Source organism: Podarcis liolepis (genome assembly GCF_965112155.1).
Source record: "Podarcis liolepis genome assembly, chromosome: 9".
In the NCBI taxonomy this organism is placed as follows: Eukaryota; Metazoa; Chordata; class Lepidosauria; order Squamata; family Lacertidae; genus Podarcis; species Podarcis liolepis.
The window spans coordinates 71,813,069-71,840,866 of record NC_139564.1 but is presented as its reverse complement, the minus strand read 5'-3'; the positions used below and the strand labels follow the sequence as shown (position 1 = coordinate 71,840,866).

General features: G+C 45.5%; 1 protein-coding gene and 2 long non-coding RNA genes across 5 annotated transcripts in view; 2 read left to right on the top strand and 1 right to left on the bottom strand.

Moving 5' to 3' along the window:
• Nucleotides 1-9,500, top strand: part of IREB2 (iron responsive element binding protein 2) — a 33,775-nt gene extending 24,275 nt beyond the window's left edge. For both annotated transcript variants that reach the window (XM_083460433.1, XM_083460434.1), the window contains 10 exons: nt 1,447-1,582; nt 2,500-2,584; nt 3,126-3,282; nt 3,699-3,823; nt 4,696-4,800; nt 5,399-5,541; nt 6,386-6,533; nt 6,638-6,760; nt 7,399-7,584; nt 9,073-9,500. In XM_083460433.1, coding sequence (XP_083316559.1) covers nt 1,447-1,582; nt 2,500-2,584; nt 3,126-3,282; nt 3,699-3,823; nt 4,696-4,800; nt 5,399-5,541; nt 6,386-6,533; nt 6,638-6,760; nt 7,399-7,584; nt 9,073-9,183 — 1,319 coding nt within the window. In that variant the 3' untranslated portion in view covers nt 9,184-9,500. The remainder of the gene's footprint in view (nt 1-1,446; nt 1,583-2,499; nt 2,585-3,125; nt 3,283-3,698; nt 3,824-4,695; nt 4,801-5,398; nt 5,542-6,385; nt 6,534-6,637; nt 6,761-7,398; nt 7,585-9,072) is intronic.
• A 583-nt stretch (nt 9,501-10,083) lies between these two features.
• Nucleotides 10,084-16,453, bottom strand: LOC310686680. Its single transcript, XR_014516042.1, has 2 exons — nt 16,076-16,453; nt 10,084-14,386 (listed from the first exon to the last, which is right to left on the bottom strand). It is a non-coding gene; the product is annotated as an uncharacterized lncRNA (long non-coding RNA).
• Nucleotides 16,454-17,888: 1,435 nt separating this feature from the next.
• On the top strand, nt 17,889-21,308 carry LOC310686670. 2 transcript variants are annotated; one of them, XR_014516031.1, is made up of 2 exons: nt 17,889-18,228; nt 20,383-21,308. It is a non-coding gene; the product is annotated as an uncharacterized lncRNA (long non-coding RNA). The 2 variants fall into 2 exon arrangements; XR_014516032.1 differs by lacking the exon at nt 17,889-18,228 and adding an exon at nt 19,929-20,101.
• Nucleotides 21,309-27,798: the final 6,490 nt, after the last annotated feature.

Below are 27,798 nucleotides of genomic sequence, written 5' to 3'. Positions count from 1 at the left end.
CGGTTTTCTTCTCTATCTATTGCATTATAGAGCCACGTTAACCAAACCGCCATCCTATAAATGTCTGTAGAAGGCAGACAGAGGAGTTTGTGCCAGTGTAGCTTAACCAGAAGCTTGAAAAGTGTGGAGGTGCATTTTAGTTATAATACCATTAAATTTGGATAGCTGAAATTGTACTGGGATTGTGTTTTTTTGTTGAACAGTATGTCTTTAAAATGCTTCACAGATTCTGCAGTACCTGGTGCAACACGGCAGCTTTTTCACAGTTCCCAGTGTTCTGCACCTGACAGTAGTAGCTGTTCTTTTTTAAAAAATGTATTTTATTATTTATTGTGTTTAAAGTTCTGTTCATTACCTGTGAAAAAGTGGTGGTGGTTCTTGAAGTCATGCCCGCAATACTACAACAGCAGTGTCCTGGGCCAGCTTCCAGCACAAGAGCAGCATTGCTAATGGTGACCTTGTGCCAGTGAAGCTGTGATTTTGGTCTTGCCTTAATATAAACAAGTGGTCAACCTGCTGGCTCATAGGATTGAACTTTCTGGGGATTTATGCAAAAGCATAAATGTTAGAATTTCGTCTTTCTGAAATTGCTTATCAAAAGAGGATGAAGGTCATAATCCGCTACGCCCCATCAAAATGAATGGAGGGAATGCTGCACCTGGGCTTGATATTGCCGCTTATGAAGTTAATATGATATCTAGAGCTGTCGTACATAGAATCATAGAATTGTAGAGTTGGAAGGGACCCCATGGGTCATCTAGTCCAACCCCCTGCAATGCGGGAATCCCAGCTGAAGACTCCCTGATAGATAGCCATCCAACCTCTGCTTAAAAACCTCCAATGACAGAGAGTCATACATTGGTCCATCTACCCTGAACGGTTAATCCTAACTGGCAACTGTTCATCAGGGACTTCGGCAGAGATTTCTTCTGGGTTGTGGACAAAAAATTCTTCAACACACACCGTATTTTTCACTCTATAAGACGCACCTTCACTCTATAAGACGCACCTTTTCCCTCCTAAAAAGTAAGGGGGAATGTGTGTGCGTCTTATGGAGCAAATGCAGGCTGCGCAGCTATCCCTGAAGTCAGAACAGCAAGAGGGATTGCTGCGCAGCAATCCCTCTTGCTGTTCTGGCTTCAGGGATAGCCATGCAAAGACTCTTCAATGACATTTGATTCAGAATATTTTTTTTATTGTTTTCCTCCTCTAAAAACTGGGTGCTTTTTATACAGCGAAAAATACAGTAGCTGGAGACTTTTTTTTAAGGGATATTGCAGGGTTTGTGCCTGAGACCCTTCTGCATATACATAATCTGTTCTAAACTAAAGAGTAAACTTTTCTCCAACAGTACTACCTGTTGTGGTAATTTATCTATAGGCAACATCACTTTGCCCCTTAGAATTTTTGTACCGTTATTTCACTGCTGCTTTCATCCTTCCCTAGGTCTGTTGGCCAAAAAAGCCATTGAAGCTGGCCTGACTGTTAAACCGTACATAAGAACCAGCTTATCGCCTGGCAGCGGAATGGTCACGCACTATCTCACTTCCAGTGGTGTATTGCCATACCTCAATAAACTTGGGTACTAACTTCTTTGCTCTCATATGTAGAAGTTTTAAAGACTCTGTGATCTTCTGTGTAGAGGCTTAAAATGCATGCTTAAAGTGACATGGTCAAATCCAAAAGTAGTAACACAGTAACATGCAAACATCATATAGCTTCTGAATTAGTGTGTTGCTTGCAAACTCACTGGCATTTGATTCATTTTTAAAGTTTCTGCGGCTCATGGTTTTTAGCCACATCACATTTGACCAGCTCAGCATTCAGAAGCTAAATAATTGCTGTAAGGCATATGCTAAGCATTGCTGTATTTATGCTCATAGTATTTTTTATTTTAAAAAACCCCACAGATCATAATTTACTGGGGGGGGGGGCATGCTTATTTATTGAAAATTTGGTCAAGCACACAGGAACATGGGAACTGCATTATAAGGGGTCAAACTATTTGTCTTATCAGACCTTCCTGGTCTAGAGAGAGTCCATCTAGTCCAGCATTGTTTCTCTGACTGGCAGCAGCTCTTAAGGATTGACTGGCAGCAGCTCTTAAGGATCTCAAGCCATGGGACTGGATCCAACTAAGGTCTTGTCAGAGTAGACCCCCGGAATTAATAGATGTGACAGACAGAGCTCCATTAATTTATGTGAGTCTACTCTAAGTAGAACATAGTGAGATACAATGCAGAGGTCTTTTTCCATCTGCTGTCCTTCCTTTTTTAAAACTGGAGGTGCCAGGGGTTGAATCAGCAACCCACTGGCAGAAAGGATTTCAGTATGACAGGCAGAGAGTCTTGAGGCCCTGGCCATGCAGCCGCTCTCTTCGAATGATCCCATAACATGCAGGGGAACTTCAGAGAGTTCACTGCAGTGCAAAGGTGAATGAAAAAGTAGGTTGCACTAATGAAACACTGACATTCTCTTAAAATCCTGGTTTTGCTCTAGATTTGAGGTCGTTGGCTATGGATGTTCCACATGTGTTGGGAATACTGCTCCTTTGCCAGAAACCATTCAGAATGCAATTGTGCAGGTAATGTTTTAACAACTGTAGCATAATGGACTTTGTTCCTGTTGACCAATTGGGGAAAATAAAAGGTCCAGACTTTGCCCTGCTGACTGTTTAGGCTGGAGGGTGAGATCTTCTGTGAAGTGTGTAGAGCTAGGAAAGTAGGGGCCCTTTTCCCTATAATTGCCCCCGTGCACTTAAGTATTTTCTGTCTGTCTGTCTGTCTGTCCCATATGGTTATGAAAACACTCTTGGAGTATATATCTTTATGCGCTAGGGAATTTAATACCAGTATTGGAGTTCCATTCTAGTCCCAACAACATCTGGAGGGCTGCAAGTTCCCCAGCCCTGGTTTAAAGGCAAATTCTGTAGTTTGAGTGTTAAGGAACAATATGAGGTTAGGAATATGAGAAGCGAATAATCATTCTTGCCACTAAGAGGGTATCCTTCATCAAGGGTTACCCCTCAGCTTTTCCTTTATAGCTACTTGTAAACTCTCACAGAAATTCAAGCAACCATGACAATGAAGCAGATGTTGAGAAATGTATAATTTTCTGCCTTTCAGGGTGACTTGGTTGCTTGTGGAGTTTTGTCTGGAAATAAAAACTTCGAAGGCCGTCTCTGCAGCTGCATCTGTGCCAATTACCTTGCTTCCCCGCCTCTAGTTGTGGCTTATGCTATAGCAGGAACTGTGAATATTGATTTCCAGACTGAGCCATTAGGTAACTATCCCTCTCCTTCCAGCTCCTATTTCATCCAGGACTTGGCTTGTTCCTGTAATGCTCTCAGGGCATTTAACTTGCTCTAAGAGCAACGCTTACCATTCTTGCGCTGTTTGAAGCCTCACCTAGTGTATGACGCATTATGGCCTAGATTCCGCTACGCCATAAAATAACCTACCTATGTTTTCTAACAAAGCAACCAAGTTGATCGTTGTGAACCAGTTCAGCAATTTTCTCTTCTCCAAAAGTGATTTGCTTTCAGGTGAGCTAAGGGGAATATTGTGTGTCATAGAGCGAATTATGTGCAGTATGTGCAGCTAAGAAAGCTCTTGGGTGTTCGTAATGCTTTTAAGACGGGTAGAAATGGCGGAGGAGTAATTTCTGCAATTATCACCATGATCAAAATTTCTTTGTAGGGGTCAGTCCTGATGGCAAAAGAATCTTCTTGCATGATATTTGGCCCACTCGAGAAGAACTTCAGCAAGTGGAAGAAGAGTTCGTTATATCATCCATGTTTAAAGAGCTGAAGGGGAAAATGGAGGTAGTTTGGCATTGTTATTAATCAGCGATAGGCATTCTCAGGGCCAAGCTCTTTCTGCCAGAGGCTTTGCTCCTTCTCTGGCCTCACCCCCTGCGCTCCAAGCCCTCGGGCGCTTTTGCCTGCCTACCAGGTGCCCTGGAACTGTAATAATGCCGCTCGCTTGCCTGTCTGGAGAGAGGTGTGTGCATGGGAAACCTATTCCTTTTTTTGCATGGCTGAAATGTCCCCTCCTGTAGACAAGGTAACAGACACATACATGGATCTGCCCACTTTTGCCTCTGGTCCCTCAGGTCACTTGCATTTCCTGAGGGAATGTGGCCTTTGGGGTGAAAAAGGTGTCCTACTCCTTTTCTGACTCAGCAAGACTCAAATGAAACGCTTTTTCCTGTGCATCACTCAGTGTGTCATGTTCCTAGCAGGGAATGTTGTATGTAAATTTTAAAATGAAATTATGCATAGTGGTTCAAACATCTTTGTTAGCCTTTAGCACTTCTGTATGCCAGATCTATAGCAAATATAAAAAGCAACAGCATAAACAGCCAGATGTCCTGATTTATTTACTGTGTTTATAACCTGCCTCTAAGGATCTCAGACAGTCTCCTTCATTCTCACTGTTTTATCCTTGCAACAACCCTTTGAAGTAGGTTAGGCTGAGATACAAATAAATTAGGCAGGGTACAAATAAATTATTGTTATTATTAACAGCAAGAAATTTTTGGAAGGCTGAGTTAACAAAAGTTATCAGTTACAAAGAAAAGAAATGTTGATGTGGCATTTTGTTGTGGCGTTTCCACTATATTATATTCAGTAACTGGCATTTTGGGTACAAGACAGGAGAAGATGATCAGAAGTTTATATCTCCTGCTTTGCAGAAAGGAAATAAGCGGTGGAATTCTCTAGAAGCGCCTGAATCAGTCTTATTTACGTGGGATTGGAAGTCTACTTACATCCGATGTCCTTCCTTTTTTGATAAGCTTGTAAGTATGGTAACACCAAGTCTGTATGTTTGAGGTGTTCTAGGTATTGTAGGAAAGGGAACTTAATAAGTGAGGGGAATGTTTCTGACCACAATTTAAGATGTCAACACCATTCTGCTGTCCTTCTCAATGGAAAGGATCTCTCATAACACTAGAACTAGGTTCAGGACAGTCAAAAGGAAGTACTTCTTCAAATACCACAACATTAATTTATGGAATTTGCTGCCACAATATGTGACAGCCGCTTCCTTAGAGAGATATTAAAGAAGAATGGCCATGTTCTTGGAGGGCAGATCTATCGGTGGCTACTAGTCTTAATGGCACCTCCGTGTTCAGAAACAGTATGCCTTAGAATACGAGAAGCTAGAGCGTACCTGCTTTGCTTGTTGATTTCTCAGAAACATCAGTTTTGCCTTTGTGGGAAGCTGGTCCTTTGCTAGATGGTCTCCTTTTCCAGGGCTGTGCGCACGTTCTTGCTTTCATACTTTGAACATCTTTACCTTTTGACATTAGCTCCGTTTTGTGCCTTTTGGGTGTGTTTTCAATTAACCAGGAGAGGGGGTGTATTCATCTATTTTTGTGTCCATTCATCTGGCAGACCAAAGACCCTCTTCCACCCCAGTGTATTGAGAATGCGCACGTCTTGTTGTATTTGGGGGATTCGGTCACGACAGATCACATCTCACCTGCAGGAAGCATTGCGAGGGGCAGCGCTGCTGCCAGATACTTAACCAACAAGGGGTAAGAAACTTCAGAGGAACTGTGAGGGAAAGAAACTGAAGAATTCAGCTGGTCCTCACAAATTGCTTTGCTGTGGTGGTTGCTGCTTGGCCAGATGAACAGTGTGTACCATAGCTAAAGTAGGTTGCTAAGCAGGATTAACTGAATTTCTTTCAGGCTTATAGTCAGACTTTTCTGCATAATCTGTCCTGTTTTTACTGGACCCTATTCATAGTGAAAAGGGACGCGGGTGGCACTGTGGGTTAAACCACAGAGCCTAGGACTTGCCGATCAGAAGGTCGGCGGTGACAGGGTGAGCTCCCGTTGCTTGGTCCCTGCTCCTGCCAACCTGGCAGTTCAAAAGCACGTCAAAGTGCAAGTAGATAAATAGGTACCACTCCGGCGGAAAGGTAAACGGCGTTTATGTGCGCTGCTCTGGTTCGCCAGAAGCGGCTTAGTCATGCTGGCCACATGACCCGGAAGCTGTACACCGGCTCGCTCGGCCAATAAAGCGAGGTGAGCATCGCAACCCCAGAGTCAGCCACAACTGGACCTAATTCTCAGGGGTCCCTTTACCTTTACCTTTATTCATAGCGAACCTTCTGCTTAGTTCAGTGTCATCTGCAGAGCTTTATGTATTAGGCTGCAGGTCCCTGCAGGGTTAACAGGTAGTCAGAATGCCTTAAGTGCCTGCTATCCATTTATAACTCACACACATGATATAATACTTTGACCTGTATTCTTAGGGTTCCACACCTGACTAGCAGTCTATGGCACAGGAAAACTTCCCTAAGGGATGTTTGTGAGCAAAGTCCACTTTTCAGGTTGCACGTTTATACTGAGCATGCTCTGCTGTCTCTCGTAGCCTCACGCCCCGTGAATTCAATTCCTATGGTGCTCGGCGGGGAAACGATGCAGTGATGACAAGAGGCACCTTTGCAAACATAAAACTTTTCAATAAATTCATTGGGAAACCTGCTCCTAAAACAATTCACTTTCCAACTGGACAGACGGTGAGGACATATTTGTTCAAAGTTATGGGGGGCTGCTGCATATTAGAAATGTCCCCATGTCCTTTCCCCCCATCTATTTCTCTCTCTTGCTCTCTCCCCTGCAGCTAGATGTATTTGATGCGGCTGAGTTGTATCGCAAAGAGAATATCCCTCTGATAATCTTAGCAGGCAAGAAGTATGGACTGGGGAGCTCGAGAGACTGGGCTGCAAAAGGACCTTTTTTACTGGTATGTTTCCACTGTGTTAACTTCGAAGTAACAAGAAGCCTCAGTGTTTTATTACTTCAGGTTGCTTGACAGGATTTTGCTTGCCTGTTTTTCATCGAGCTTAAAGCATGCCATTTTTTGCCTTCTGAAAATGCATGAGCCAGTTTTTTCACTGAGCTTTAAAGAGTGCCCGTTTGTGGTTTTGACCATTAAATTCACAAACCGGGACCAGTTTAGAGATGATGTACATCTGAATCAACGATTTAACATAGTTGCTTCTTGCTTATCGACCAGAAATCCTGGTAAACTAGACCTAACGAGGTTTTATTTCCGTGGCAATAACAGATCTAGGACTCCTAATTCCCATAAGTGCCTGGCTAGTATGGCCAATGGTTAGGGCTAGTAAGAGTTGTGGCCCCTCAGGATGCTGCTGGACTACAGTTTTCCTATCTCTGCTGGACAGTATTAGCTAGTTAACATTGTTACTACCCTCATGACTCTTGGCTAGCATTCCTGGCCACTTTCCAATAAACTAGATTTCTCTGTCTTGAGATTTTCTCCACGTTTTGTATTAACAGAAGGGTTGAGCGGTTGTATGAAGATGACTTTTATTATTATTGTTCAGATGGTATCTAAGCCAGATATAACTATTTCTACAGGGTGTGAAAGCAGTTATTGCTGAAAGCTATGAGAAGATCCATAAAAGTCATTTGATTGGAATGGGCATTGCTCCGCTCCAGTTCCTCCCCGAGGAAAACGCAACGTTTTGGGGCCTGACAGGCAAAGAACAGTTTTCAATCTCATTTCCTCATGAGTTGTCCCCTGGAATCTCCCTAGATGTAAAGGTAACTCAGACTGACTTCTGAATGCAAGTGTTAGTAATAGAAGAGATTTACTTTTTCCTTGAAGCGCAAATGTGATGGTCTGTCCTCTGTTGTAAGCTGCTAATGACGCAGTTTTATGGTATCCACACCATTTCATAAAAGGTGGAAGTATAAAGTAAGTTAATATGAGCTGTGTTTGGGGGGGGGCGGGGGTCTCCTTTTGAGTGAGAAGTCAGCACCAGAGTTGGCCGTTAGATCAGGGATGGGGTACCTGTGGCCCTCCAGATGTTGTTGGACAGGCCTTCAGACCTAACTGGCATAGCCAGAGATGAGGGCTGATGGGAGTTGTGGGCTAGCAACACATGGAAGACCACAGTTTCCCCACCCCTGTAGAGACTTGGAGAAATAAGGTACAAATACAGGTACAAATACAGTGGTACCTGTACAAAGGTACAAATACAGTGGTACCTCGGGTTACATACGCTTCAGGTTACAGACTCCGCTAACCCAGAAATAGTACCTCGGGTTAAGAACTTTGCTTCAGGATGAGAACAGAAATCGTGCTCCGGCAGCACAGCAGTGGGAGGCCCCATTAGCTAAAGTGGTGCTTCAGGTTAAGAACAGTTTCAGGTTAAGAACGGACCTCCGGAACGAATTAAGTTCTTAACCCGAGGTACCACTGTATATGCAAAGCAAGCTGTGCTAAGCGACTTAGTGTCCTGAAAGGTGCTCAGATAAAGGGAAGACTTATGTCAAGGTCATTTGAATGGTGCAAAAACATAATTGGGAGCAATCTTGTCTGAATTCATAAAGAGACATATTTTCAAACACATGCAGGGCTACACAGAGGCTCATGGCACAGGCAACTATCTTAAGGCAATAATTTTTTTGAGTGCAGCAAAGTGAGGGGCAGAGATCTGACTCACTCCAGTGGGTCTGCTATGGGTAGGATTTAGTTGAACACGCTTCGGTTGCACAGGTGCCCCAGAGACTGAGCAGGATCTGTGCAGTTGCCCTGTGCTCCTGTGCAGCTCCCTTCCAGTGAAGCCGACCTACATAATTATTGTGGGGTGGTATCCAATTTAAATTAGTTATGATAAGCTTACATCCATTGATTTCAGTGGGTCTGCTCAGAGTATGACTTGTGTATCTGCCAGTTATTTCTTACAGAGGGGTGGTTGTTTTTCTTTCATAACTTATGGGAAAAGGAGAAACACTTAGAATCAGAGCTGTGAAGAGCATAGGAGTGTCAAATTGCTGTTTAGGAGCAGATCTGCGTGCTCAGTCCCAGATCCCCAACATTACAGACTTTGCTGGTATTTTTATTAAGTCATTAACTTCCACAAGCAATAAAACTAGTTTAGTTTAAAGCAAGACTTGAGGGCCTCAGGATTTTTGTTTCTGCAATATGCTGTCGCTATTACAGAATATCCTACTATAGAGATGTTAGGAAATGACACAGTCCTAATATATTTTTTGCTTTTGCCTCTCATTCTTGTCTCTTTAAAGACAAACACAGGGAAAGTATTTCATGTGGTTGCCGCATTTGACAGTGACATGGACATAACGTTATATAAACATGGTGGCATTCTGAACTACATGGTCCGAAGGCTGTTGTAGAGGCCTGCTCACACCTTGGGGGGACTATGCATCAATGGGCCAACCCCGCAATGGCTTGCACAGGCCTCACTCCATCAATGGAACTGCGTACAGTCCTGCTGCACTCTGAAATTTCGTCCATGGATGTAAAAGATTGTGAATTGTTGTAGTGACTGCAGCAAGATCCGCCTGGATTTTAAAAATAATACTCGAATGGTGCTATTGACATTGCTTAAAAAATTGACGTGTGTGTTGTGAAAGAGAGCTGTAAGTATGGGGATGGGCGGGAGGGGGTTGTCTTAGACCATTTTGTAAATAAAGTGACATGAAACCTGAAACTGAATTGTGTTGAAGATTTTAAGCCAGAAGACTATCTGTCGTTGGGCCCCACCCCAGTTTTGACACCTTCAGCTTTCTTACTGCTGTCTGTTGGTTTGATGGCAGCACATGGTTTGGCTTGATGAGGACGGGTAGTTTCCTTTTAATTAAGGTTTCCATAAAATCAAAAGCAAAAGTCAGCGTGAAGGCCACAAGTTACAAACACAGGGCGCTGCAATCTTAACACAAAACTAGGTGAATTTTTGACAAGGAGCTAGTACGGATATTTACAGGGTTGGCCTCACCTCCCCCTTTGCTGAAACAGCAGCAATCTCTTTTCCCCATTTGCCTTTTGGAGTTAATGAATGTAGAGAAGCAGGGGCAAAACTAGACTTTATTTCTCCTGGTCAAAGATTTAGTTTGGCAGTGCGTGCCCCCCCCCCATTTCTATACACAAACACACAGGCTGAGAGCTTCAATGGCATTCCTCTGGAGACTTCACCTGGGGCAAAAAAACAGGCTACCCCCCCCCCCCCCCAGCTATAATCCTGAGAGAAGCAACCTGGGCTACCAATCGCTGAGGAACTGAGCTGCAACAATGGGTTTCGATTAATAATTTTTAATAATTTTCATTTATAACAATCCAATAAAAGCCGCATTAATACAATACCAAATTATAATACGATTTAAAAAGCCAATTATCCAATACCAAATTAAACAATTTTGAATGACTTCCCGGGTTCTGGATTTCAGGGAATGATGATCTTACTTTGTCCTGCTCCAATACTCTCAGTCCAAATACAACAGTTCCGATCTTGATCTTTTATTTTAACAGCCACTAATTTCATTCGCATTTAACTCTTCCATATCCATTAGTTTTGCAAGGGGAGTTTGATCCTGTAAATTTCTGTGTGAAATGTTTGTTTTTCGTTCATCTTTACTCTTCATGTTCTATTCCATGCTCAGCATTTCCCTTCACTTGCGCTTTCTGCACTCAAGGACTGCAATTTTCACTGCAACACACGCCATTTTGCTTATCCAAGACAAAGAGAGGTCTGGTGTCTCGCTATAGCCCCAGGCAGATATCCAGAATTATCTTCTTTGATCCCTCTCCCATCCGTTAACAAGCCGGTATCTCTCCAAAGCCACGATAAGTCAGAACCCAAAGTCTTCTTTACCATTCCGTAGAAGGTCAATGCCACAAATCATTGTGATGTTTTACACAGTTCAATTCTTGCAATTAATCCATAAAAATTATGAAGTTCTCGTTAATTCCCTCTTGCATTTTTTCCAATCCATTAACAATTAATACTTTGGGGAAGGTTTGTCAAATCATAAAACAGCAAATATAATGTATATAAAGAAAGGGTAAAGGCTCCCCTCCCCCTACATACCAATCAGGTTACAATGAAAATCCTCTCCAGATTAGGCTTTGGCACTCAATGGCTGATTCATTTAGCAAATTATCTTGTCCCCTTAGTCCAGAACACGCCTGTTACTTAGATCCAAAACCAAATCCATCCTAAGAAACAAGAACCTCCGCTCATAGTGACCGCGTTGGAGAGTTACTGATACGTTCATCAGCGTCCCCTTCCTCCCACATTCCATCGGAACGAGAGGCAGGCATCAGACGATCTGCGAGTGAAACACACACACACACACACACACACCGACCAGGGACGGGGGGCTTGCAAGGATAATTACTTTCAAATTATCCTTAATTAGCTGCACAAACGATCTCCGCTAGTGTGGGAGCCGCTTTTCACCATAGCGGAAAGCATCGGAAGCCGCAACAATGGGTTTCAACTTGTTCTGTTTTAAGTAGCCTCTCTGGTTCTCTTCTGCTTTTAGTATGCAGTGAAAAACAGCTGCAATTTTGGGGCCTAAAGAGTATTTTAAATACCCACTTATATTGCTGAGGCAGCTCTGTGGCCTTGTACTCCCATTTACAGGACGGGATCAGTTCTTAAAGATCCTTGCATTCTGGACCAAACCACCTGTTAAAACAGGGACATTGCTGCTGCTGCTGCTGCTGCTTTTTGGACTCTCAGTGTTGCCACTGGAAGCAGTTTCCTTTATATAATTGAGCATCTTCTGTGTCACAGCAGGGAAAGCAGAGGCCTGGTGGGTTTTAAATGAGTTGTGTTGGATTCTTTTTCACATACTCTGTACCTTAAAGTAGTTTTAGTTAACAACATGGTCTGTGCCAATTATTCTACAGTAAGAAGTAACCTTTAAGATTGACCAAGTCCACCAGATATACACAGTAAAATTGGTTTTGCTCTTTGGAAATTTCCACTGCACGAAAATGTCATTAGTAATTAAAGTCCATTTCAATTTATTGTATAAAGAGCAATTTAAGAGCAAACACATCCTCATGCAGAAAAAATACGTTCCAAGTGAATAGTGCACCACAGAAAATCTCCAATGACAACCTAGTATCCTTGCAAATAATTTTGAGGAAAGAAAGGTTAAATGATCAGGAAAGAGTATGTGAGCATGCATATGAATCTAACCCATTTGAACCACTGTTCCTTTCAGTGAATGAGTGAGATAAACACCTTAGCCCTTGTTTGGTGGAGTTTTATTGAGTTCTGTTGGCATTCTTTAAAAGTCTGGTTTGCACGTAACACTAAGCCATGGTCAATTAAACCATGGTTAGCTTGCTTGCCTGATCTCTGCCCAGGGGCGTAACTCTATTTTGCTTACTTACTGCTAACAAGCCATAATCTGAAGCTAGCTTTGTTGTTAGTTTATGACTCTTGCTTTGTTTTAACTGTAGCTTTGTGTTCTACACAAACCCATCACTCTTCGTTATTCATAGTTCCTTTGGCTACTCCATCCCAGAAGCTCACCAAGTTAGAAAGGCATGAACAGCTGAAAAACAAAAGAAAACTTTGGCGAAGCAAGCTCTAGTTTGTTTGACAAGCCACGGTTTATTCTTACAGGTGAACCAGGCCGGTATTGTCTAAACTTCCTGTTTAGGGAAGTTTTTAACGACTGATGTTTTAATGTATTTTTAATCTCTTGTTGGAAGCCGCCCAGAGTGGCTGGGGAAACCCAGCCAGATGGGCGGGGTATAAGTAATATTATTATTATTACTATTTATTTTATTGTCATCATCATCTCCACTATATATGATGTGTGCTAGGTGCTTTTCTCAAGGCTAATAATAACTTTTTACTACCAATATACTGAGAGAGGTCTCTTATCTGCATTATTGGTGTTTGAATGAAGTGCTTGGCATCAGAGTTCTGTCCTGATAATTGCAGAAGGCAAGGTAGTTGTTACTAAAGATACCTTACCAATAGTAATATCTAAACTAACTTTTTTGGTCTGGTGGGATCTTCTTGGTTAGTGTAAGGGATCAGTGGACCCAGACTCAAAAATACTTGCTGCTTGAGACGTGCAGCTGGTTTGTCTTATCAGATGCACCCATCATTCCCTAATACCAAACTGAACATGACATTTGTCAGGCCTGCCTGAAGGCGCAGACTCATTTAAATGTTTGTGACTTATACACAGGATCCCTCATCTCTTGCTGCCCTATGCCTTTGGGAGTAAGTTAAACGCCACCCATAAAACGCCTTCATTAATGCCCTTGTTCTGATAAACTCAAATGCTTCTTTAAGCAAGCCAACTTCATTCTCATAGGCATGGCATTATTTTCCTGGTCCGTGAAATCAGTAGTAGCCATTTCCTTAAAAGTACAGGGCCTCCCATTGTAGTTTTTCGCTGTGTGTTGACTGACAGCTTGAGCTGCCTTGATGGTTTTGGCCATCACTTGGATCTTCCCTTCCAAACTTGAAATACTCTGTTTTCAAGGCTCAGTCCTTTGTATTTTTACTTGGGAGCAATTCCCCTTGACCCCTATGGGATTTACTTCAAAGTAAACATGAATTAAGTTGGGCTGCAGGTCTGGAATCATTTTAGTGGGACTTGAGCACTGCCGCCCCCCCCCCCCACCTCGAGATCACACTCGTGGATTTGAGTGGACTTGTCTTCCTGATACAGGCAGAAAGCATATCTGAAAGACCAGAGCTGAGTGATATACACTGTCTCTTTTTTACATGCAAAATAATTCCCTGTATGGCCCTATTGGGTTGAGAGTAATTACCTATATCCATTGCTTAGCAGCAGCACAATATATATTTTGCTCAGAAAGGCTTGGGGTGAGTTAATAAGTGCTGATCTGAAGCCCTAGGAAGTTAAAATAATGGGAACTGGAAATCTATTTTGTCTTCAAGTTCTCTTCGGTTTTGATTCGAAAGCGAACCTTTATTCTAATCCTTTATCAGATTTGGGGGCTGTTAATATAAATTATACATCTGTGAAATAATGCATTTTATTAACCATACTTAAGCAACTGCAACAAAACAGTATATAATTGTTTTACGTTCACTAATAAGTATTGTATAGAAATCTTACAAAGTTCAGTTTGCTGAGAACTGTGCATAAAATGTTAAAACGGATGTAAATTATTTTTAATAAAGAAAATTGTACCATTTCTCAGTTGCAATTGTCCATGACTGCATTTTTACTGATTTTCAAAGGCAGCATTGGTAAATGGCAGGGTGTAGGATGGCGGCGGGAAGTGGCTCAGTAACAATCACAAGCACATCTGTCTTAACATTTCCCCAGGACACAGATTGTATAATGTGCATTTGATACTGTAAAAAGTGTAGCAGTCACATCCCTTGTTGTAATGCTGATTGAAGTAGCAGGTGGGTAAGTTGTGGCTTTCCAGTTGTTGGACTCACATCTCCCATCAGTCCCAGCCAGCTTGGCCAGTGGTCAGGGTCAATGGGCCTTATAGACCAGTGACATCTGAAGAGCTACAGGTTCTCTGCTCCTCTATGTATGTATGTACTGTATTTTTCGCTTCATAAGACACACTTTTTTCTTCCTAAAAAGTAAGGGGAAATGTCTGCATCTTATGGAGTGAATGTGTGGTCCCTGGAGCCGAATTGCCCAGGAGCAAAAAGCAAATCATGCTCCCCCCCCCAAAGCCGCTAATCATTTGCCAATCTGGGGGAGAGAAAAGGGACGCTAGAGATAAAGGAGGCTGCCTGGGAGGGGGGAGGTAAAGACATCAAACTTGCAAGGAGAGGAGACAGGAAGACTAAATCAGTGAGGAGAGAAATTAGAAGAAAAGGAGGAGCAAAAAACTGCTCCGGCTAAGGAAAAGACACTAAGACAAACAAGAGGGAAGGGAGTGTTGAAAGATAGCAGCTGATCGGTGGGATCAGGAGAGAGATAAGGGATGCTAGCTGAGGCTGCCTGGGAGGGGAGAGGTAAAAGCCCATGGATCCTCAGGATTTTTGCATTGGGACTGCTGGGAGAAGCGCAGAGGAAAGAAATGCCAATGTCTCTACAGTCACAGCAGGCACTGTAACTCTCCTAGAGTTTGACTTCAACCCCGGAGGCGCACAGAGGGGTGCCAACCACCTATGTTTTTTGACATTTGGATTTCTGAACGAGCTCTTTGTCCATATTCGACACGCATGGTTCATGTCATCAAAAGTCCAATAATGTCTTCTAAGGAGTTTCTGCCTTCATGTAGCAGCATAGCTGGGAATCGCAGTGGAGGAGGGGTGTATATAGTGGAGGGGAGTGTCGAAGTCGGCGGCTAATGCACTTAGGCCGCGCTTCGTTCGCGGGTGCCGCCTTTGGAAAAGATTCTTAAGCCAGGGACACGCGTGCGTGCGTGCACACGTGTGGCGAGAAGGTCGCATCCGAGATAAAGACAACAACACGTGGAGAAGCTGCGTCAGAGGTTCGCAACTAAGCGCATAAAAACCGGGGAAGAAAGAGGGGAAATCTGCAAGCGGAGGAATGTGGCGGTGGAAGGTGGGGGGGAAGAAACACGTGCGCGGACGACGGTGGCCGAGAGGAGTCACGGCGCGCGCCAAGCGGTGGCAGCTGCGCAGGCGCACATTGTTGGAAAAAAGCAGCAATGCAAAAGCCAGCTGCAGGTGGCTGGAATGCAAAACAGGATGTTGTTGTCTGGAACTGTACTAGTGGAAAAAGGGGGCAGTCTATTCTCTGTACCGAGCACCGGATGTTAGCTCAGAGTGTCATCTGACCTGTACTGGAAGTACAGGGGTGGAGTTGTGACTCTACTGCTGGAGTCTGGAGAGTGCAGTCACGTTTCTCTGTACTGCTGAAATGACAGGAATAAAGAAATGTAAATAGACTCCTGTCTGTCTCTTTCCCCCTCCCTGGGGGAATGCAGGGAGAGGGAGGATGGTGTGTTCTTCTCACGTCTGAGAGGAGGATCGCCATTTGTGACCTTGCCTGTATCCTGCCGGGAGACGCAGACGGGAAGGCCAACAAGTATCTCAGTCGGTTGCCCAGGGGAGGCCAGTTACCTCTGACTGCGAGCTGAGATACTGACACACCTCTCTCCTCACTCTCAGCGGGCGCGCGCGCATGCCCTCTCACGCAGCAAACGAACGCTGGCCGAGCGAGGCCTGAGGGCGCCGAGGGGCGTGTCCCAGCGCCTCACGTAACGAGGGGCGCGCGACCTCCCCGCCGGCTATGGCCGCCGCGCCGCCCGCCCCTCAGAAGCCACCTCCTCCTCCTCCCCTCATACCTTGTCACAATAAAGCCCGACGAGTTGCTTCATCTGCCGGTGCGGGGCCGTGAAAACATCCACCTGCTCAGGGGAGGGAGCCATCTTCTCTCCCCCATAGACGTATGCGCCCCATAGACCCGGGCGCTCTCGCTTGGCAACCGCGGCCAGAGACGCTGTCCCTTCTGCGCGTGCGCCCCGCTTCCAACCGCCGCTCTCGCGGCCCGGGCGACAGTTGGCGCGAGGGCAACGGTCATCTCTGTTCACAGTTTTGTCTGGCGTTTCAAAAACCCGTTGCTTTTTTCCTGGGGGGACGCAGGGGTACACATACCCCTAAACATTTTGTGAATCTAAATTTGGTCTCAATGAGGGGCAGTATTTCAACATTAGTAAAATGAGAATACAGTGGTGCCCCGCAAGACGAAATTAATTCGTTCCGCAATTTTTGTCGTCTAGCGAATTTTTCGTCTTGCGAAGCACGAAATCCCATAGGAATGCATTGAAAATCAATTAATCCGTTCCTATGATCAAAAAAAGTCCAAAGCCAAATTTGGTACAACAACAGTTTATTAACTGCTCTTTAAAGTCACACATACTGTAAAGAGCAGTTCAAAAACTGAAGGGAAAATAAATTAACTTTATAAACAAAACATGTCTTTGTTTTTAGACAAAGAAAACAAAGTCGCAAGACGTTTTCGTCTTGCGAAGCAAGCCCATAGGGGAAATTCGTCTTGCGAGGCAAATCGAAAATGGAAAAACCTTTCGTCTAGCGAGTTTTTTGTCTTGCGAGGCATTCGTCTTGCGAGGTACCACTGTACCCCTAAACCTTTTTTTAAAGGGAAAAAAGCCTGTTCAGTAAGAGATGAACATGCACAAAAGAAGAGAGAGTTGGCTATCAGGAGAAATTACGCCTCTTTTGTCTCTCTAGAATAATTGTCTCTCTAATGTTGGTGTGATGGCCTGGGAATCCGATTCAGAGGGTGAACCGGAGGAATCCCAGCCTGCACAGGAGTCCCCGCCTCCAGGGCCGGCTGAACTGGGGCAGGGCCTTGATTCTGAAGCGCCTGCACCTGTGCCGGATCCTCAGGAGCAGGCACCAGGTGAATCCACTCTGGCTCCGGAGGTGGTTGAGGACTCAGTGCCTACAGGTGAGTCTCCCCCTGGGTCCAGTAACCCTTCAGCCTCTCCTGAGCTGCAGAGGCTCAGGGCAGAGAGGGGGAGGGAACTAGGTTCTCTCAGGAGGAGTGCTCACCTTAAGGCCAGGATAGGCGGGTCACCTGGGGGCCAGGACCTCCCCTGGCCTCAGAGAAGATAAAGGCCAGTCAGCCCGGTCCCAGGTTGCGGGAGCAACGTCGTTGATGAGCTGTTTCGGCCAGCATCCAGTCCTGTTCCCCCAGAGTTCCTGTCCTTGCCTGGCTTCTCGCTGTGGACCCTGCCCGAGGAGGACTGTCTGATGACCCTCAACTCAGGTCCTGGACCTCGCCCCACGGTAACCTCCCCCCTGGACCAGCACAGTTTGCCTGTCTTATCGTGTGCTGTACATACTCGGGAGAAGTTAATGGATTTGATTGCAGTGCTGCCTCTTGCCAGTAGAGGACATCTGCATCACACACATGGATTTTGCTTTTATACTTGAGGGAGGTGAATGAGTTTCTAACTAAGGGTAGATAAAAAGTGTGCGTATCAGTGGCCTACATTATTATTTTTATTTGTAGTTGTTTAGTCGTGTCCGACTCTTCATGACCCCATGGACCAGAGCACGCCAGGCACTCCTGTCTTCCACTGCCTCCCACAGTTTGGTCAAACTCATGCTGGTAGCTTCGAGAACACTGTCCAACCATCTCGTCCTCCGTCGTCCCCTTCTCCTTGTACCCTCCATCTTTCCCAACATCAGGGTCTTTTCTAGGGAGTCTTCTCTTCTCATGAGATGGCCAAAGTATTGGAGCCTCAGCTTCAGGATCTGTCCTTCCAGTGAGCACTCAGGGCTGATTTCCTTCAGAATGGAGACGTTTGATCTTCTTGCAGTCCATGGGACTCTCAAGAGTCTCCTCCAGCATCATAATTCAAAAGCATCAATTCTTCGGCGATCAGCCTTCTTTATGGTCCAGCTCTCACTTCCATACATCACTACTGGGAAAACCATGGCTTTGACTATACGGACCTTTGTTGGCAAGGTGATGTCTCTGCTTTTTAAAATGCTGTCTAGGTTGTAGATGTGCAGTTTACTTTATATTTAATCCTAGAACAGCTGGAATTTCCCATTGCAGAACAGGAAGATGGCAATGGATAGGGGGAAATGATATAGTGTGAGCTGGGAAAATAATTGTTTTCCAGTATTGCCCAAATCTGATAGGTTTATTTTAAAATCCATGGTTGTAGAGCACACCCACACACCCAAAAAAAGAAAGGGCGCAGGGGAGGGGGGAAGGCGGGAGGGGGATGTCTTCAATGGCTGCAAATCCCAGGCAACCAAACGGGGATCCTCCAATTTGTGGGTCAAAGTCAACCTCCCAGGCGGTCTGTTTAACTTTGGCCCACAAGGCCATTTTCCCAGCGTCACACTCACCTGGTCCATGGGAGATGATGAATTGGGCAGGAGTTTGGGATCCATCTTCAGTTAGCTGCGTAGACAATAACCCATTGGGCTGTCATACTTACCAACAACTGCAGCTTAGTCGTACTCAGCCCAGTGTTCCGGGGTGTAGAAGGGTATCAGGGATAAGGTCGGAGCTGGGAGGGGGGCAAAAAAGGGTCTCTTAGAGGGTGGGGAAGGGGACATATGGAAGGATCTTTTCTGGGAGGGATTGGGGGGGAAGGGTTTCAGGGGGCAGGGGGGCATAATCGGGGAGGGTTTCAGGGGGCATATTCCAGGGTGGGCTGAAGGGAGAGAGCAGAGGAGTGGAACAATTTCTGAGGGGTCCTCAGGGTGCAGGGGGATTTGAAAACGCTCCATATGAAGGGAGAAGAGCAGGGAGCCATGTTTCCCCAATTGCCTTAAGCTGTATGCTCCAACTATTCTTGAACTGGCTCTGGCAGCTCAGTGGCAGTCGTGTAGTGATGCAGGTACTGGTCCCATTGGGGAAGTGTTTCAGGGGGCAGGGGGGCATATTCGAGGAGGAGAGAATATTGGGGGAGGGGTTCAGGGGGGGATGGCTGGGGTCCTGGGAAGGAGCACTGGTGCCTGCAGAGGAGAGCCATTTCTAGCTGTCTGCAACTGCCTTGGAGTTCTCTGGCGTCTCCAGGGACACTGGAACCCCGCCATTGTGACCCAAATGGCTGCAAATCCCAGGCAGCCAAACGGGGATCCTCCAATTTGTGGGTCAAAGTCAACCTCCCCAGCGGTCTGTTTAACTTTGGCCCACAAGGCCATTTTTCCAGCTTCACACTCACCTGGTCCATGGGAGATGATGAATTGGGCAGGAGTTTGGGATCCATCTTCAGTTAGCTGCATAGACAATAACCCATTGGGCTGTCATACTTACCAACAACTGCAGCTCAGTTGTACTCAGCCCAGTGTTCCGGGGTGTAGAAGGGTATCGGGGTAAGGTCAGAGCTGGGAGGGGGACATAAAAGGAACTCTTAGAGGCTGAGGAAGGGGACATACGGAAGGATCTTTTCTGGGGGGGGAAGGGTTTCAGGGGGCAGGGGGGCATATTCGGGGGTGGGCTGAAGAGAGAGGGAGCAGAGGAGTGGGACAAGGTCTGAGGGCAACTCAGGGGGAGGGGGATATTTTCGGGAAGTTCAGGGGGGAGGGGGGAAGCCGGGAGGGGGATATCTTCAGGGAAGATCTCAGGGGGGAGGGGGGCATATTCGGGGAGGGGGCAGATTGGGGGAGGGGGGCAGATTGGGGGAGGGAGGGATGGTTGGGGTCCTGGGGAATAGGAGCACTGGCTCCTGCAGCGAGACATCTCTGGCTGCAACTGCCTTGGAATTCTCTGGCGTCTCCAGGGACACTGGAACCCCGCCATTGTGCCATGAATGGCTGCAAATCCCAGGCAACCAAACGGGGATCCTCCAATTTGTGGGTCAAAGTCAACCTCCCCAGAGGTCTGTTTAACTTTGGCAGCTTAGTTTAACTTTAACTGCAGCTTAGTCGTACTCTGCCCAGTGTTCCGGGGTGTAGAAGGGTATCAGGGGTAAGGTCGGAGCTGGGAGGGGGGCAAAAAAGGGTCTCTTAGAGAGTGGGGAAGGGGACATACGGAAGGATCTTTTCCGGGAGTGATTAGGGGGGGGAAGGGTTTCAGGGGGCAGGGAGGCATATACTATCCCACCTGGCCGGGTGCTGAGCATGAAAGGCAAGAGTCACAGCACAAGGGTCTTTCTCACAGGACCTGAACTGCCCATTTGTCTACATCGTTCATGCACAGCTTCCAGTTACCATTAATGAGGAAAGGGCAAAGGAACTGGATGTCTTAAAGAAGACAAGAAGGGTCCTTCCAGATCATTCCAAAGGCTCATCTTAGTCCAACATCCTGTGTTCCTACAGCGGCCAACCACCCACTATCCCCAGCTGTTAGCTGGGCTTCTTGATTCTGAATGATGACGTGGTTTTAATTCCACCTTGAGGACTAGTTCAGTTGAGAAGCTGCCTAGGAAACGGAATGCAATGAAAAAGGGACAGATCACCTGCAGCTTCCAGATCAACCCGCACCTCGTAGGCACTCATGCTCCCCGACTTGTTCAAAATAAATTGAACTTCCTAAAGACCGCCTTATAAGATACCGAAGAGAAAAGGAGATAAGGTGTCAACATTGAACCCAGCGGCTGAGCCCCAAGAATCTAAAGTGTCCAGAGGAAAAAATAAATTATGAGTTCTAAGGCTCCATAAGGAAGCCATCAGTTCATAGTCTAACCACAAGAGGGAGATCAAGAAAGAAAGGATCACTAAGCTGCAAACTCTCCAGACTTAAGTCCCATCTAGAGGGAAATGAAATTTCAGAACCAGATTCAAAATTCCTTAACATGCTCAAATCATGATATTGGACATCAACATTCACATTTCAGAATCAAATGGATGTCAAATTACAAAGTTTGATTGTTTGGGCTCTTTCATTTTCAGCCCACTCCATAGAAATGTTCCAAATTTTTTGACTCAAGGCAGTGCCTGTCAACCCAGTGAAAATGCCTGATGTTTGCTGCTGCTGTTGCTTTCAGTCTGCAAACGATAATGAAATAATGTCCCCCGCCGCAAACCACCACCATTTGCACTGTGATTCCTTTGCACTGAAATGAATGGGATGGAATAGAGTAATGACAACTCAAGTTATGTAAGATCCTCCGTTCGTGGCTGCAGCCGCAAGCAGAGGATCCCGGCACTGGCAGCAAACTGCTATATACAGCGAATGTGCGGCATCACATTCATGCACTGTACGTAATGATGCTGCACATGCGCTGTACATAGCGGTTTGCTGCCGGCGCCGCTTGAGCACCATACGGATGGCGGTGGGGTCCCTCCATTGCCACTACAGCTGCATGTAGAAGATCCTCTGCTCGCGGCTGCAGCTGTCCATACAGCGCTGGAGCAGTGCCTCCGGCAAACCTCTATGTACAGCGCATGTGTGGCGTTGCTACGTATGGTGCATGCGGCCTGCACATGCGCCGGGTGTCACGGCGCCTTCGTTCACCCCTGGTTATCAGAACACTTTCTGAATCCCAGCAGATGTACTTTCAACAAATTCTTTATCTTTATCATGCCAAGTCACTTCTGGAGCACTGCATAATATAATTAAAAATTGCATCGTTAAGTATGAGAAATAAGGAGTGGTGTAAGCTTTTATGGACAGTAATTCAAAGTGTAGTGATGTTACATTAAGAGTTGATGCATTTTCTGTAGTGATGCCAGAGAGTAAATGCACCCACACAAAATATTTTCCTTTACATTGGTAAGGCTGGAGTCGTAAAACAAGCATATATCAAAATGCAAAAGAAAGAAGGGCAAACGGGACAAGTTTTTCACTCACCGAAGCCCCATAAGTCTTGCTGGATCCAGCCAGGTGCCGACAAGCTCTCAAAAAGGGCATGAAGGGCAGTGATTTCACCTGTACAGTGGTACCTCGGGTTACATACGCTTCAGGTTACATACGCTTCAGGTTACAGACTCTGCTAACCCAGAAATAGTGCTTCAGGTTAAGAACTTTGCTCCAGGATGAGAACAGAAATCATGCTCCGGCAGCGTGGCAGCAGCGGGAGGGCCCATTAGCTTCAGGTTAAGAACAGTTTCAGGTTAAGAACAGACCTCCGGAACAAATTAAGTACTTAACACAAGGTACGACTGTACTCTGAGTATGACTTCCAGCTTATCCAGTGGGACTGAGAACTAAAAACTGTTCTTTAGCACTCAACTCAATTTGGCTTGCCATTTGTTCCAATCTACTGCTAAAGAGCAGTTTTGGAAAGAGGGAAAAACCATTTGGACTCATGCTCTCTAAACACGGCACAAACAAGTACAGACAAGCCCTTTAGATATCACACCTATTATGTATGTACATTGACATTCTGTTTAGCTACAGTGGCTAACAGGTGTCGACAGACCTCTCTAAATTATTCCATTAACTTGATTAAGATAAATACCGTACTTTTCTGTGTAGGTTTTTTTTACTTAAAAAATATGTGAAAAACTGTGGGTTGTCTTATACATGGGGTAATCTCCCCCCTATTTTCTTAAGTTGGAGTCCCTAAAAATAGGGGGCATCTTATACATGGGGGTGTCTTATTTACGGAAAAATACGGTAAATAAGCAGGTGCCCATTCCTACCTTTTAAAGTCAGTTATTTCCACATTTTCTTGTATGAAGAAAAAAATGCTCAGCTATTCTAATCAATGGTTTCTTTAATCTATTTGTATACAATCCTGGCATACGTTATTGCACACAAGGAATGTGAAGCGCGTAAGTTTTAAAGCAGTCACACACATGCACTAAAACAGAAAAAAATGACTAATATTAATATTAAAAGGAGGAAGCAGGTGAAGTAGGCAAGGACACCGCTGCAGAAAATCCCAATTCTCACTATTATTCACACAACCTCAGATGTTGCATGGGGGAGTCCTGAAGAAAGTTCAGAGTCAATACACACAGAAAGAGGGAGGGGGAGAGAAAGTGTGAACAGGGGACTTTGGAGAAGAAAGGAACTTGAAGCAATTTGCAGCTTACCACTAATTCTAGGGGGATGCAGGTGGCGCTGTGGGTTAAACCACAGAGCCTAGGACTTGCCAATCAGAAGGTCGGCGGTTTGAATCCCCGCGACGGGTTGAGCTCCCGTTTCTCGGCCCCTGCTCCTGCCAACCTAGCAGTTCGAAAGCACGTCAAAGTGCAAGTAGATAAATAGGTACCGCGCCAGCGGGAAGGTGAACGGCGTTTCCGTGCGCTGCTCTGGTTCGCCAGAAGTGGCTTAGTCATGCTGGCCACATGACCCGGAAGCTGTAGGTCGGCTCCCTCGGCCAATAAAGCGAGATGAGCGCCGCAACCCCAGAGTTGTTTGCGACTGGACTTAATGGTCAGGGGTCCCTTTACCTTACTAATTCTAGGAGGTAGAAATTGCTGTTGTGGGTTCCAGCTCATTTCCCTATAAAAATGATTGTTCAAGTAGAAGCTGTCCAGATTGCTTTGGGGAGGTGCATGACTTTCATAAGCCATGTATTAATCTTGTAAACATTTGTTTCTAAACCGACATTTGCTGAGGTCATGCCAAGTCATGGGCAAGAGGAGACTTGAAAGGGAGAAGTCGCTTTGCCTGTATATTCTTCTCCCACACCTGTTCCTACTATTCCCCCACTCCCACTATTGGGTTTATTTCTGGCTTCAGGTCATAAAATAAATCATAATAATTTCCCTAGCCACTCTGGGCGGCAATAATAATTCTATTATTTGTGAGCGGTGATGGTAAGGTTGGTGGACTTGTATGGATGAATGCTTCCCTCTGATCTTCTGCAAAGGCCTTCCAGTCCCAACCCATGTAAGTATTACAAATCAAACACAGGACTGGGAACTTTGCATTTGCTTTGCAATGTGAAGCTCTACCCCGAAACTCATTCGGACAGCCAAGATGTTGCTAAGCATCATGCAGCAGTTTCCTTACACAGTGTCCTTGCACAATTTGGAAATGGAATATGAGGTGATTGCAAGAAGCCAATCAACAAGTTTGTTGCAGTGTTTGAACTACCTTAGATGCTTCTATGGAAACAGGCTATTTGAGTGTTGCTGTAAAACATTTAACGTCTGTTTGATGAACGTGGAGCCAGGAAGGAAGATTATAACGCAGTAAGATTTGGCCCTGCAAACCACATTTGTGAGAAGCCTGAAAAGGAATCTTACTGCTGTGCCAGGGTTTCAGGACTTGCCCCCCCCCCCCCACAATCCTAAACATTTTACATTTGTAGGAGGAAAAATAATTGACAATGGCTTCATTTTGGTCCTGAGCCACCTCTAGCTGAATATGACTAGTCGTGCAACAACAGCAGATACTACAATGGTGCATTATTTTAGCTACTTTTATTTGCAAAAGCATTTGCTCTAATAGCAAATTTGGGTGGTTGAGTGCCTGTCAGTCAATCAGAAACACCCAAAGATAAGCTCGAGGTCCCTCCTTGGAGAACAAAGGTCTCAGGGATGGAAGGTGTTACGCAAAATGATCCCTTTGAAGTGACCCATTCCTTGTTACATGAACAGTGGTCCTCTCCTGCAGAGGGTGGGAGGTGGTAGTGGGTGATCTGAGGACAAGGGACATAGGTAGCTGGGTGAGTGGTGGCTGTGCAGGCTATATACCATAGTAGCCTGAATATAAGCCTCACTTCCCCCTCCAAATTCTGACCATGAAAAGTTAAAGTGCGGCTGAAATTCTTGACCTTACAAAAAAGGGCTTTTACGATATCGCTGCTGAAACAGACATACGGTAAAACAGAACAGGTGTGAGTGCCTGTGGAATTTTAAGGGAGTGGCTTATATTTGGGTGTTGTCTTTCTCCTCCTTGAATGTTAAAGGTGCTGCTTATATTCAGGTGCGGCTTATACTTGGGCCAATACAGTAGTAGTTGTGCCTGCTTGGCACGAAAGTTGTGGATATCATCAGAGCCAGTGTGGTGTATTGGTTAAGAGCGGTAGTCTCGTAATTTGGGGAACCAGGTTCGCATCTCCGCTCCTCCGCATGCAGCTGCTGGGTGACCTTGGGCTCGTCACAGTTCTCTGAAGTCTCTCAGCCTCACTCACCGCACAGAGTGTTTGTTGTGGGGAAGGAAGGGAAAGGAGAACGTTAGCCGCTTTGAGACTCCTTTGGGTAGTGATAAAGCGGGATATCAAATTGAAACTCTTCTTCTTCTTCTACATGCCATTTATGTAGCTTGATAGAGGGTTGAGTCAGTGGTTGTGGTGCATGACGCCAATTACATTGGGAACATGTAGGATGGAGGAAGAGAAACAGCTATAAAAAGGAAGAGAGAGCCATTTGATTACCCAGGCAGGCCATTTCCTGGCTCACGCTTGAAAAGATATTGTTGCACCCCAATCTCAGAGCAGCGCAAGATTCCAGGCGGTTCCAATTGCTCATCCAGGGTTTTAGTATCCTTGGAATGAGAGACAGTGGAGAAGGTGGTGCCTTTATAATATATGGTTAAAAAGCTAAAGGGACCCCTGAACATTAGGTCCAGTCATGGACAACTCTGGGGTTGCGGCGCTCATCTCGCTTTACTGGCCGAGGGAGCCGGCATACAGCTTCCGGGTCATGTGGCCAGCATGACTAAGCAAACCAGAGCAGCACACGGAAACACCGTTTACCTTTCCGCCAAAGCGGTACCTATTTATCTACTTGCACTTTGATGTGCTTTCGAACTGCTAGGTTGGCAGGAGAAGAAGAAGAAGAGTTTGGATTTGATATCCCACCTTTCACTCCCTTTAAGGAGTCTCAAAGCGGCTAACGTTCTCCTTTCCCTTCCTCCCCCACAACAAACACTCTGTGAGGTGAGTGGGGCTGAGAGACTTCCGAGAAGTGTGACTAGCCCAAGGTCACCCAGCAGCTGCATGTGGAGGAGCGGAGATGCGAACCTGGTTCCCCAGATTACTAGACTACCGCTCTTAACCACTACACCACACTGGCTCCGAAGTGTGGGACTGAACAACGGGAGCTCATCCCGTTGCGGGGATTTGAATCGCCAACCTTCCGATCGGCAAGCCCTAGGCTCTGTGGTTTACACCACACCGCCATCCGAGTCCCCAGAACTGGTTTGGATTCCTTAAAAAAAAAAAGTTGTTAAAGTTGGTTTGGATTCCATCAAAAAAATTACTGTGTCTCCCAGATTGCAACAACAGTCAAGGTTTGATGGGGTTTGATGAGGCCCTAAGCTACTGAAGGAACTGGGGCCCTTTATATGTCCAGCTGTCCTTTGTCAACAACAAATTGTCACTGTTTTCTGTGTTGAATATATGCTATATGGTAACTTATGGACCTAATAGGAGCCTACAAAACACAAAGCACTGTTGCTATATGTAGGTTTTGTTTTATTTGTTTTTTATCTTATATTTTAGAAATGTACATCCAGGGTTTTTCCCCCTTTAATTTTTTTTGGGGCCCCCAAGAGAGTGGGGCCCTACGCTATAGCTTGTTTAGCTTATACGTAAATTCGGCACTGACAACAGTCTACTTATTTTTTCTGCAAACATCTTTCAAAGCCCAATCTGGCACTCAGTTACATGAAGAGGCCGGTATACGTGGAGAAACTTGTCTGCAAACTGGGTGCACTTTTAACCTGACAGATAAAATAGATTTTGAATATGTTGCAAGACCTGAGAGCAGGGCCCCCTCCCTGTCCTGCTCTCATTTTCCAACCCCCCCTCAGCCAAAGGCTCAAGTGCAGTCCATTATTATTTTTCTTTTGCAGTGACTTGTATAGCAAAGTCCAGCTGATGTGTCTGCCTTCTGACTTTATATCCACATGGTGAGATCAACTGGAACCCCCACAGACTGATTACATTTATCAAAATTGGAGAAAGATAACTTGCGCGATCAAAGGCTGGTCTAAATCAAAACTAGTGAGGTGGCACCGGCCCTCCAAACTTCTTATACATGTAAACTTTGCACCTTCTCATCACAACATTTTTCAGCCAGTGCTGCTTAAGTGCAACCAAAGCTGGCCTTGGAGTGAGATCAAAACGTTTGCTGCCAAGAACTGAGTTTCAGCTTTGAAATATACTTGGAGTCGAGAGTGGATTTCATGCTCTTTATTCAGCTCATAGTGGGAGGAGGAATGGAAGTTCCCCCACAGTATCTGCTTTATACAGTGGTGCCACGCAAGACGAATGCCTCGCAAGATGGAAAACTCGCTAGACGAAAGAGTTTTCCGTTTTGGAGGTGCTTCGCAAAACGAATCTCCTATGGGCTTGCTTCGCAAGACGAAAATGTCTTGCGAGTTCCTGCGGGGTTTTTTTTCCCTTCCCCCCCTTTTTCTAAGCCGCTAAACCGCTTATCCGCTAAGCCGATAAGCCGCTAAAAGCCGCTAATAGCGTTAATAGTGCTAATCCGCTAATCCGTCAATGGGCTTGCTTCGCAAGACGAAAAAACCGCTAGACGAAGAGACTCTCAGAACGGATTCTTTTCGTCTTGCGAGGCACCACTGTATACATTATTTACACAATGGGCTGCACATGATTGGCTAATTCCGGGATTCTCCTGTAGGCCAATCAGGTTGTGGATTCAATTCCATCTGGAGCTGGATTGGGTGGCTCCTGGGGACCAATCATACTGCTGCATTGTTCTAGGA